At 64.8% G+C, this 11331-nt stretch overlaps 1 protein-coding gene across 1 annotated transcript; it reads right to left on the bottom strand.

Annotated features, from left to right (window-relative positions):
* Positions 1–1298: 1298 nt before the first annotated feature.
* On the bottom strand, positions 1299–3746 carry ELFN1 (extracellular leucine rich repeat and fibronectin type III domain containing 1; the record flags this gene model as incomplete). The annotated part of the gene is made up of 1 exon (XM_079718609.1): positions 1299–3746. The coding sequence occupies one exon, from the start codon at positions 3744–3746 to the stop codon at positions 1299–1301; it is 2448 nt and encodes an 815-aa protein (XP_079574735.1).
* Positions 3747–11331: the final 7585 nt, after the last annotated feature.

Here is an 11331-nt window from a genome sequence, read left to right as displayed (position 1 = left end):
GGCTTCTAGGGAAATTCTGAACAACCTGGTGCTGTTCATACCTGCGCTCAAACCCCTCCCTCCGAATTCGGGGCCCCACCAGGGTGGGAGGGGGATGGGCGCGAGGCCTGTGGAGGGCCTACAGCGTCGGGATCTCAGGGCACTTTCCCCGTAGGGGGGGCTCCAGCCACGGGAGGGGCCCCTCCAACCTGCTCGAGATCGCCCCACTCACACGCAAACCCCACCAGCCATACACACCCGTCAGCTTCCCGGGTATGTGCACAGACACCAGTCACACGCAACGTCGGACACACTCACCCCCGCCCCGTGCCCACCTCCCTCCCCTGCCCCTTCCACACCGCCCCTCAGAGCCGCTGGAGTTCCCCACCCAGGGCTGGCTGCTGTCATTGAGCTCCTGGGGACCCGCCTGTGACCCCAGCGCCACCCCAAACGAGACATCTAAAACCCCCAAATCTTTCCCTAAATCCCACAGTAAAAACCCACTACAAACAAGTATTGGGATTTTTTTCCTTTGCAGAATTTTTTTTTTTTTTTAGTAGACAGACATCTTTTTTTTCTTTCTCGTTTTACAGCAAACATTGCAAATATAGAAATATTTTTCTATACACCAGAACGACAGGAGCACACACAGCCCCCGGCCACCCGCGAGCCCTCCCCAGGCACAGCGAGTCCCGCGGGGCTCCGGGACCTTCCCGGAGGCCACTCGGCCGCCTGCCTCCGCCCTGCCCCTCTCTGGTGGCCTCCGGAGGTGGCAATGAAGAGACGGACTAAACAGTCCACAAAAAACCACGGACGGAGATCATGCGAGGAGCCAGGTGGCCACGCCCCCCAGGTCTAGTGTTTTATGTCTTTTTAAGAGAACTTTACTTTTAATATATTTTTTTTAAAAAGGAAGAAAATAATGAGAGAGGGAAAGAAAGTAGAGAAGGATCAAAAGAGAAAATGAAAAAAATCCCCCCCACCCCCCATCCCTAAGACACAGTTTTCCGAAGTCCCTTGTGTGTGTGGTGTGTGTGTTTTATGTGTGTGTATGTGTGTACGGGCCCGCTCACACCGGTGAGAATGACTCGGCAGGTACACGCGCTCAGCCACGGTTCACCTCCCGTTCATACTGTCAGTGCCCCTCCCCACTTCCTCTGCAAAGCCCAGGGCTTTAACAGCTGCTAGTGTGTGTGTATGTGTGTGTGTGTGTGTCCCATGGGTCTCTGGGTTACAAATAGCTGCAGTGGCTCTTGTGTCCTTTTTGGTCCAGTGGGCATCACGAGTTTCAGGGCGGGCACCGGGCGCCTGGCGGGGGCTCAGGACTTGTGCTGTGCGGACACGCCCTTCCAGTAGTCCAGGATGTCGTGCAGGTCCTCATCTTTGGCGAACTGAACCTTCTTGCGCAGGGCGTGGCCGGCCGCCATGAACTCCCCAGTGTCCTTGTGCCGCCGGCGGCTCAGTCTGAAGCGCCCCCAGATGCTCTGGGAGGCCCTGCAGGTGTATTCGGGGCTGGAGGAGTAGCTCAGGTTATGGTACTGCGGGGACAGCTGCGAGTAGGCCAGGTCGCGGGGCCGCGGCCGGGTCAGCGGCTCCAGGATGGACGCCTTGCGGCCGCCGGGGCCCTCATGGGGCAGGGGCGGCTCGGCGGGGTGGGAGCCGGGGTACGAGTGCCGGTGCTCGCCGTACTGGCGGCTCTTCTCAGCCTCGGCCCGCAGCACGGCAGCCGCGGGTGTCACAGTGAGGATGGCGTCGGCCGCGGGCGAGCTCTTCTCGATGTACTTGGCCTCCGCGGCCGCGGCCTTGTGCACCCCGGCGGCCTCAGCACGGTAGGGCCGCGGGCTGCGCACAGAGCCACTGGACGAGGTGCTGGCGCGCGGGGCCCCGGGGGCGGCCTCCGTGCTGTGATGCCGCTGCAGGCCGTGGCTGAAGGCGTCCTTGTAGGCGGGCGCCAGGAAGCCGTGCTTGCCGGCCAGCGGCTCGGACAGCAGCACCAGCTGTGGCTCAGCCGCGGACACGGCCCCCGACTTGCCGCCCTGGAAGGAGGTGGACTCGGACTTGAGGGCGTCGATGCAGTTGTTGATGATCTGGTTGACCTTGTCCACCTCCTTGGCGATGGTGGAGATCTCGGCCACTGAGCTCCGGCTGTCAGGGCCCGGCCCCCCGTCCCTGCGCTCTGCCTGACCCCCTGAACGCACCTCCAGGTAGCTGCCCTTGCTGGCCTTGGGCGTCTCGCTGCCCTCCGCCAGCTTGTACTGTTCCACCTCGCCGGCGGCCGCCGGCAGGTACGGGATGCGGGTCACGGCCTCGGGGCCCAGCAGCGGGCCCTGGGACAGCGGGGCCAGGCCGGGCGCCTCCATCTCGGGCCCGTACTTGAGCTCGATGATGGTCTTCTGGAGGCTGCCGGCCGCGGCTGCCGAGGCGGCCTTCTTGTGCTCCTCCTCCTGGCGCCTCCGCCTCCGCAGGCAGTAGTAGACGGCGCCGAGCACCAGCACCATGCCGAAGAGGCAGCCCAGGATGGTCATGATGTAGCGGGTGGCCGTGGAGGAGCTGGGCATGGGGCCCGGCGGGCTGGGCGGCTTGGGCAGGCAGATGGTGAGGCAGGTGTGGTTGTGATGCAGCCCCGAGCTGGTGGAGACCACGCAGTAGGTGTAGTTGGTGAGCGCGTAGAGGTTGGTCAGGCGGATCTCCTCCTGGGCCCGGGTCAGCCTGGACACGGTGGACGACTTGCTGTTGTTGAAGTGCTCCAGCGTGTACATGCGGTTGAACGGGCTGGGCAGCTGGACCGTGATGGTGGCCGAGTTCTGCGTCAGCTGCTTGACCTTGATGAGCGGGCGGGCCTCGGCCTGCGGGGCCAGCGTGGGCAGGGCCACCAGCGGCGTGGTGCCGTCGCCGGAGAAGCACTCATCCTCGGTGCAGGGGGCCTCGCTGGGCTCCGCGGGCGGCGCGGGGGGCGGTGGCGGCGAGCGGCCGGGCGCTGGGCGGGTCTCGGCCGCGTAGGAGCTGTCGGTGCACACGGACTGCAGCTTGCTGAGGATGCCGCGCTGGCCGTGGCGGCCCTGGCCCAGGAGGGAGTAGCCGGAGTAGAGTGGTGGCGACTCGCACTGCACACGGTCGTAGGTCTGCGTGGCATTGGTGAAGGCCGCCAGCCAGCGCAGGAAGCCCAGCAGCTCGCAGGAACAGTAGAAGGGGTTGCTGTACAGCTCGCACACGGACAGCTTGGCCAGGCCCGCGAAGGTGGCGCTGTGCAGCCGCTGGATGCGGTTCATGGACAGGTCGAGGTTGACGATGTTGGGGCACTCCCAGAAGGCGCCGGGCGCCACCACCTCAATAAGGTTGGCCTGCAGGTACAGGTACTCCAGCTTGCTCAGGCCGCGCAGCACGCCCTCCGTCAGGTTGCGCAGCCGGTTGTAGCCCAGCTGCAGCACCTGCAGGTTGAACTGGCCCGAGAAGGCGCCGTCCTCGATGTAGCCGATCTCGTTTTTGGTGAGGTTGAGGTACGTGAGGTTGCCGAAGCGGCTCAGCGCGGCGTACTGCACGCTGCGAATGCGGTTCTCGTTCAGCCGCAGGTCCACGACGGTGCTGTTGATCTGCTGCGGGATGGCCTCGTAGGGCGGCTGGTTCTGGCTGCAGATGGCCAGCCACACGAAGCCCTTGTCGCCCTCGATCAGCCAGCAGTCGCCGCGCACCAGCCCGCCCGCGAGCAGCAGGGCGGCCGCCGCCACGCACGCCCAGGCCCACGGCGCACCCGGCCGGCACCCGGCCATCGGGACCAGCCCTGCGGGAGCACCCGCTCAGCCTGCCCAGGGGCACAGGGTGGCGGGCTGGGCGGCAGCCCCCGGGGGGAGGGAGGGGCGGGAGGGGAGGGCGCCCGCACTCTCAGGGGCGTACCGGGCCGAGCCGCATGGCCGGGCGGCCCGAGTGCTGGGGGTGGGGAGCGCCTCCCTCACGGCCAGCCGCCTCTCGCCGTCCGCCAGCGTCCTGCCGGAACCGGAGCCTCCTTCCCCATCGGCCCGGGCGTCCTCCAGCTCCAGCCGGTCCTGCTGCAAGACAAGAGGGGAGAGGGTGGTCAGGAGGCGGCCGGGCATGCCTGCGGGTGCGGCGGTCAAGTGTGGCCCTGGGCCCAGCCCCGCCGAGCTGCCCCGTGTGACACGGAGGTGCATCGTGCAGTGAGGGAGGAAACGCAAGGGGGCTTCGGTGCCGGATGCGGGCTGACCTGAAGCGGGAAGCGTGGGGCGAGCCCGAGCCCCACTGCCGCCACCTCACCAGTGACCCCATTTGTCAGATGAGCAAACCGAGGCCCAGGAACAAGACTAAAGGTGCTTGGCTGACCAGCCATGGTGGGGGAGGGGCCGTGTGACATGCTCTGCGCTGCCCCCTGAAGACCTGGGGGCGGCAGTGCGGCCGCCTACGGAGGGCACTCAGCCCAAGGGCCCTCAGCTGGCTGCAGAGCCCCTCTCAAGCGAGGAGCCAGGACAGCGAGGACCTGGGTCCGCGTTCTCGGGCAGTGTGACCCGGGTGCATCGTGCCCCTTCTGGGCCTCCGTTTCCCCGAATGAGCCGGCTGGACGGTGTCTGTAGCTTTCCATCTGGCTCTGGGGACCCACGGCCTGTCACCAGCCCACGTCGGTGGGCCCTGGCAGAAAGGCCTGGATGGACAGTGGCTCCCCCTCCTCGCCAGGCTCCGATGAGCAGACCTGGGCGGCCCTGACCCCACCCCCACTCCCAGCTCCATGTCCGCCCTGGCTCTTGAGTCTCTGACCTCTGCCCCCACCAGACCCCGCGCTTCTCCAGGGCAGGCCTCCCCACCCCCGTGCCAGCACACGTGCCGAGGCTGCGACGGTCACAGTACAGGGCAGCCCTCCGGGATGAAGCTAGTGCCTGTGTGGCTGACGCGCCGCTGGCTTCCGCTGCTCCGGGACGCTCCCCGCTCTGCCCCGCCCCCGGCCGGAGTGCGGGACTCACCCCCCTGCCCCTCGTATTTCTCCCGCAGGACAGACAAATGGGTGTGTGCTTGCTGGTTACTCTGTGGATTTACAGCGGCCTCTGTAACTGCTCTGTGGCCTGGCAGGCAGCCAGCTGAGTGTATTTCACTGATATTGACGTTTGCAACTAGTCTGCACTGAGGTGGTTTAAATTAGGAGAAAAAAATAAGGATGTGAAATGGATTTTCCCCCCCTTTGGAAACTTCATGAAGGACAGTTTTGATCTGGCTCCTGGGGCAGAGCCTTGCTGAGTTAGTTAAAGGGAGGGGAGAGCTCAGAAGGGGCCGGGAGAGTTCCTGTGGGGCCACAGCAGAGCCCACCCGGGGCTTGGCCCAGAGTCGCTGTGTGACACCCCGCAAAGCACAGGGCCTCTCTGGGCCCAAAGGGCAATGGCTCGGGGGAAGGAGCAGCCTGGGGTTTGCCTGGGTCTCCCTCGCCTCAGGAGGAAGCCTTGCAGGGGGATGCTGGTGTCCCTGCGTGGTCCATCTTGTGACGTGAAATCTGCAATCCCAAGGGGCGTACTTGGAGTTCATCGCCATCACCACCTCCCAGCACCCTCCCCACCGGGCACCTGACCCATCCATCCAGGTGCTGGGACTTAAGTCCCCCAGGCACCCCAGAGGCCAAGAGCGGGCAGCCTGCAAGTGCGTCCAGGCGGAGTTTGGCGGTGGGGATGGCTGGTGGGGCGAGGCGCCAATCAGAGTCTGGCTCCGGCCTCCGGATGGACCGAGCAGCGAGCCCATCAGGGCAGGGCGGCGCCTGGGCAAGGCTGATCATAATCACCTTTAATCTCTTGCTCAAAATAACTCAAAGTCAAGTTAAGGAGGATCACAGGGCCTAAAGAACCCTTATCACAGGCAGGCGTGGGTTGGGAAAGACGGGCCCCAGGGCTGCCCCACGCCCTGGGCACCAGGTGGCCGCAGAGCAGCTGCTGAGCTGGCCCAGGGGCTCAGGGTGGCCGGAGAGCCACGTGCACGTGTGCACACACGCACAGGGCGGAGGTATGTTCCACACTTGCTGGGACCTACGTCAGCCCATGTGCATGGACCCGTGTGCCTTCAGGTGGACACAGCTGCACTCGAGGGTGTGCAGGCCCCTGCGGTCCAGCCAGGCCTGCCACGCCTCCTCCCCACCACCTGCCCTGCTGGCACCGCGGCCCTCCTCCCGGCGTGACAGTCTAGGAACTGCGCTCGGGGCTGGCACCTGTGAGCGGCAGGTGCCTCTGGAGACCAGCCTTACCTCTCCCCACACCCCCATCCGGGGGCCTCCTCCATCGGGCCGGCCCTCACGATGAAGGATGGAGGAGGGCAGGGCCGGGTCCCGGGGCTCCTGCTGGGCCGACCCGCCCTCAACTCTGTGCCTCACAGTTGGCCCTGGAGCCCAGGGCGGGAGCCAGGCCCACGGGGACACAGCCCTCCCTACCCGCCCAGCCGCAGGCGGGAGCATCGGCGCCACCTGGTGGCTGTCCCCCAGCCTGCGTAGCCTCTGCCCTTGCTAGAGCCCCCCGACCTCAGCCTGGCAGGGACCCCAGAGTTCTGTTGCACACCTCACATCACACAGGGGAAACTGAGGCCCAGAGGGCCCTACCCAAGGTCACACAGTGAGTCAGCCCGTCCGTCCTCCTGTGGAGGAGGCCCCTCAGGCCACGGTGTGCTGCGTCAGCAGGAACGCCCTGGTGGGGAGCCGGGATCCCGCCCCCGGCGTCTGAGAGCCCCGTGAGGACTGGGGTCCTCGGGAAGCGGCTGCCCCGGGGAACTGGCCGAGTCACCAAGAAAGGGGCCCGCCTCTCCTCTTGTGCTCACGACACTCATCACGCTCCCGCCCCGTCCACCCCTTGTTCGCTCCCACACCCCTGGCCCTGCGCACAGCAAGCCTCTGGCCGCACAGCTGTTTCCAGGACGCCTGCGGAGCGCGTGCGCTGGGGGCAGGACGCAGAGACCTGTCCCCCAACCTGCCAGCACCCCAGACTCAGGGTCCCGGTACAGGTGGAGCCGCAGGGCTCTGGTCCCTCATCCTGCCCTCGCTGGTTCCCGGGCCCCATGCTTCAGAGAGATGCAGGGGCGGAGGCCACCTTCAGGGGGCCCCCGTGTCCCCGCAGCCCTCGGCACAGCCGACATGTGCTCCCCACTCCTGCATCGGGCCCCCTGGCTCCCGCCCCCGCCCGCGGACTCCACGATGGTCCAGATGGTCTACATGTGTGCTGTCCAACAGGGCGGCTACTGGGCACAAGCAGTGGGGCGAGTGGTATTGAACACACAGGTGTAGAACCTTCCATAAAGACAGCAGCATGACCTGAGCACCCTCAGGCCACGCCCCTCTCCCTCCCCCTCCCCCCCCCCCCCCCCCCCGCGATGCCGTGGTTCCATCCCCACCCCCGCCCCTCCAGGGCAGCATCCATCCCCCACAGCCCGAGCCACCTCCCATCGAGGTCACTAGTGACCTCTGTCCTGCCCGCTCCAAAGGGAACACTCCTACTTGTACCTTCCGCAGCCTCTCGGCGGCACTTGGCCCAGGTAACCGGCCGCCCCTTCCGGGAGCACTTCCTGCTCGGGGTCTCTGAGCCACCACGCTCTCCCGCCCTGGGCTCCCCCACTAGCTGCTGGCCCCTCTGCCGGCCCCTCCTCCACCATGTTCCCCAAACCACAAACCGGCGAGTCGTCCTCAGGTCCCCTCTCCCCCCACCCCAAACCCAGTCCCGCAGCAACGGTGTCCCCTCCACCTCCAAACCGGGACCTTCAACTCTCGCCACGCCCGCCGTGGCCACCCTGGGCCAAGCCATCCCCATCCCTCGTGGGACAAAGCCCATCGCTCCCACCTTGTGTCACCCACGATCCACTCCTCCGCACAGCCAGAGGGACCTGGAGAGCCCTCACGGGATCCCGCTGTCCCGCCCACAGCCCTGAGGACAACCATCCTTCCACACAGGGAGCAAAACCCAGGATCCCCACGGGGACCTGCAAGGTCCTGCCCCACTGGCCGCCGCTGCCCGTTCTCACCCCACCTCCCTGCACCCACCCCCTTCCCTCCAGCCACCGGGCCCCAGCACCTCTGTTCCCGCCTGGAGAGCTCTCCCTCCTGCTGTCCGATCAGAAGAGGCCCCTTCCTCTCCCCCAAATCCCAGAGCCAGCGGCCTCCCCATCTGAACTAGTGCTCCCGGCCCCATCACCCATTTCCCATCTCTGCCCAGCACTGATCTCCCCCATGTTTTCCTTGTTTATTTTTTTATTCCCTTCTGGGATAAAGATCCTCTCCCCGCTGGGATGTCAACTCCAGAGCAGGAGCCGTGTCCTGTTCTCTGCTGTGATATCCCAGGCCCGAACCAGCGCCTGGCACATGGGAGCAGCTCAGCAGGGAACGTCTGCAAAAAACGGTAGAAGTGCCTCCTTCCCGAGGGCCGCTGCTTTCTCACAAACATCAGCTTCCTTTGCATTCTGTCGGGCCAGCGGGAGCCGTCACTACCGCCTGGAGGGCCTCGGGCTGCCTCTGGTCTGCAAGTCCTAGCACGGCCGGTAGGACCAGAAACGCGTCTGACGTCCTCCCTGTGCCCACACCCACCTGAACGCACGCCCAGCGGCTCTGTGCCCCCTGCGCCCCTCACCCAGGTGGATGGAGCCCCGAGCACCCCAAGTCACTTTCAGAGCCATCGCACCCTTACCCTCACGGCAGTCCTACAAGGCGAGGGGACAGGGACACCCACCCCGCCCTCCGGGCCCAGGTGAGGAGCCTGAGGCCCCGCGAGTGAAGAGAACTGCAAGGTTCCAAGACTATGGGAAGCCCACCGGGGCCACTCGGCCGCTGTCTCCACAGCCACCTCTGTCACCGAGAGGACATACGACGGGGTCAGCATGTGTGAGGCTGGCACCGAGTTCGTTCTGTCGCATCAACTCCAGAGCCCGGGTCGCCAATAATGAAATGAAGAAATATGGTGGTTCCAGGCTTTTAAACTCCTTACGACCAGATTTGCATAATCACCACGGCCGTGTGGGAAAGGAGCACATCCGTCTAAGAAGACTGTTCCCCTCCCCAATCGCCGAGCCCAGACAAGAGGCCGGGGCTGCTCTGAGGATTTTGCTGACGGAGAGGACTTCCCACCTCCAGAGGGGTGCTCAGGCCGAGGGCCAGGGGCTCGGGGGAGGCGGGGAGATTGGTGGAAAGTTATAGATGGATAACTTTCTGCCGTTCCAACGTATTGCCAATAGATCGCGTTCACTGCTAACGTTTGCCTGACTCTACAGCCTGGCTCTGCTGCAGAGCCCACGGGTCATGACGGGTACCTCAGGCAGGCCAGGCCACGAGGCAGGCGGATGATCCCGACGAGCCAGACCAGGTGTGGGAGCGGGCTGCCCACCTGAAAGCGGCACAGAACCATCTCAGGCTTCAGGTTCCCGGGCCAGGACAAGAAGGCTGGCTCAGCCGTGCTCTGGCTCTGTGGCCTTGGGCCAGTCACTCACCCTCTCTGAGCCCGTTTCCTCCCCTGTCACATGGTAGGTCCCCCAAGGGTTACAGTGAGGCTGACATGGCCAGATTATGGAGGCTTCCGGTGTGTTGCCTGGTACAGGGGTGCTCCGTAGACCCTTGTATCCTGCTGCAGCTGCCCCTGGCCTCGTGGATGGGGGAGGGATTCCAGGCCGCTGGACGCGCTCTGTGGGTTTTACTTCAGCAAGCCGCCCACTCCGGGGGGCATACAGGGGCCCCGTGGGGGCCGTCCCGGGCTCAGCACCCACCTAGAACCCGCCCCACTGCCCGCTCCCTCCCTGTGTGTCCAAGGAGGCTGGCACGGGCTCGCATGGCAGGTGGTCCAGCCGTGCTGACTCAGCGGGGCTGGATCCTCAGGACTTGGCCACGGGGTCGGGTCTGGCAAACCCCTGACCTCAGCTGGCCCCGGCCTTGTCCTCTGGGAGGCGGGCAGGGAGGCATGAGGTGGAGGGACCGAGCCCTGCACCCCGGCCCCCGACCCCGCAAGGATGTGGACGATGTCGGCAAAGGTCAAAGGACGGGGCCCGGAGAGGCGCTGAGTGCCTGACACTCCTGCCGGGTGACCTTGGGTGGCCCACGGGACCCCACCCTGCCTATCCAGAGGCTGTGACGAGCAGCAAGTGTGCAAACAGAGGTGACCTCTTACTTCCTCCTGGATTCCCCATGTATCGAGCACCTACTGTATACCGACCCGCTTCTCCTATGTCCGGGGAGGCAGGTATCAGCATTACCCAACAAGCCGGCTGTGGAAACAGAGGCCCAGAGAGGGAAAGGCATTTGCACGGCCAGAAACACGATTTTCCCAAAGTGAGGTCAGAGGACCACAGCATCAGCTTGTTACAAAGGCCCCGGGAGGGGGCGGGGGCGCCTGATCCAGCGGAGGCGCAGGAAGGGCTCTGGCGGGTGGGGCTGGGGTGTCTCCTGGGAAGATGCCACCCGCTGCATCCCTCCTCCCCCCAGGCCCGAGGCTCCAGGCTGCTCTGGAGTTAATTAGGGACCCAAACATTTAATGGTCTGCTGTGCTTCCACTGAGCATCTTTTTAAATTAAAAAACATGATGTACAGCATCGTTGGAGAGAGAAATCACTTTGCAGTGGCTTCCTGCTCGGGCGCTCGCAGGGACACGGGGGTGCGGGGGGCTGGCTGGCCTCCGGGGAGGAGGGATGAGAGACCCTCTCGAGGAACATGGGTCCACCCCGCGCTGTGGACGCACGTTCCCGACGCCAGGCAAGCGCTGAGGTGTCCAAGGGACGCCTGGCACTGTTCCCCATCACACCCTCAGAGCGCCTGCAGCTAAGGAAGCTCTGCCTTTAGTCTGACCCGAACCTCTCCACTTGTTTTGAGGGACGGCTGGTCTGAGACTGAAGGCAGGGACTTGCTGGTTCCACTCCTCCTGGTAGAACGCTGAGATCCAAGAGCCCTTTCTGACCAACCCCGAGCTCGGGGATCCCGTCCCCACCCTGAGCTCTGATCCCAGCCTGGCAGGAGGGCAGGGCGGCGGCGCAGGGCGCTGGAAGGGACCTTAGGGGACACCGAGGCACGGGTCCCTCTCTGTCCTCCACCTCCCCAGACACTCACAGGACCCGGTGACCATTTCCCACCCCCTTCACGGGGTCAGGCCTCTGCACACGCGGGCCCTGCATCACGTCCCGTTGCTATGGTTATTTAATCGAAGCATACTTCCTGGCCACGATTAATTGTATTAAAGATTTGGGGCACAGTTTTGGAGTGGAGGTTATAAATGAGCGATTAGCCCTCAAACGCTAAATTAATCAGGGAAATAAGACACCAAGCAAAGTCAGTCTGAGAAGTCCCCGCAACGCGGTACCAAGGACACGTCGGCGGTGCCCAGGCTGGCCGTGCTGCAGGCTGCGCCTCGGTGGCCACCACAC

The sequence above is a fragment of the Hyperoodon ampullatus genome (assembly GCF_949752795.1).
Source record: "Hyperoodon ampullatus genome assembly, chromosome: 14".
NCBI classification, from domain to species: Eukaryota; Metazoa; Chordata; class Mammalia; order Artiodactyla; family Ziphiidae; genus Hyperoodon; species Hyperoodon ampullatus.
Note: the sequence above shows the minus strand (reverse complement) of the source record. Positions and strands in the feature narration are given on the sequence as shown.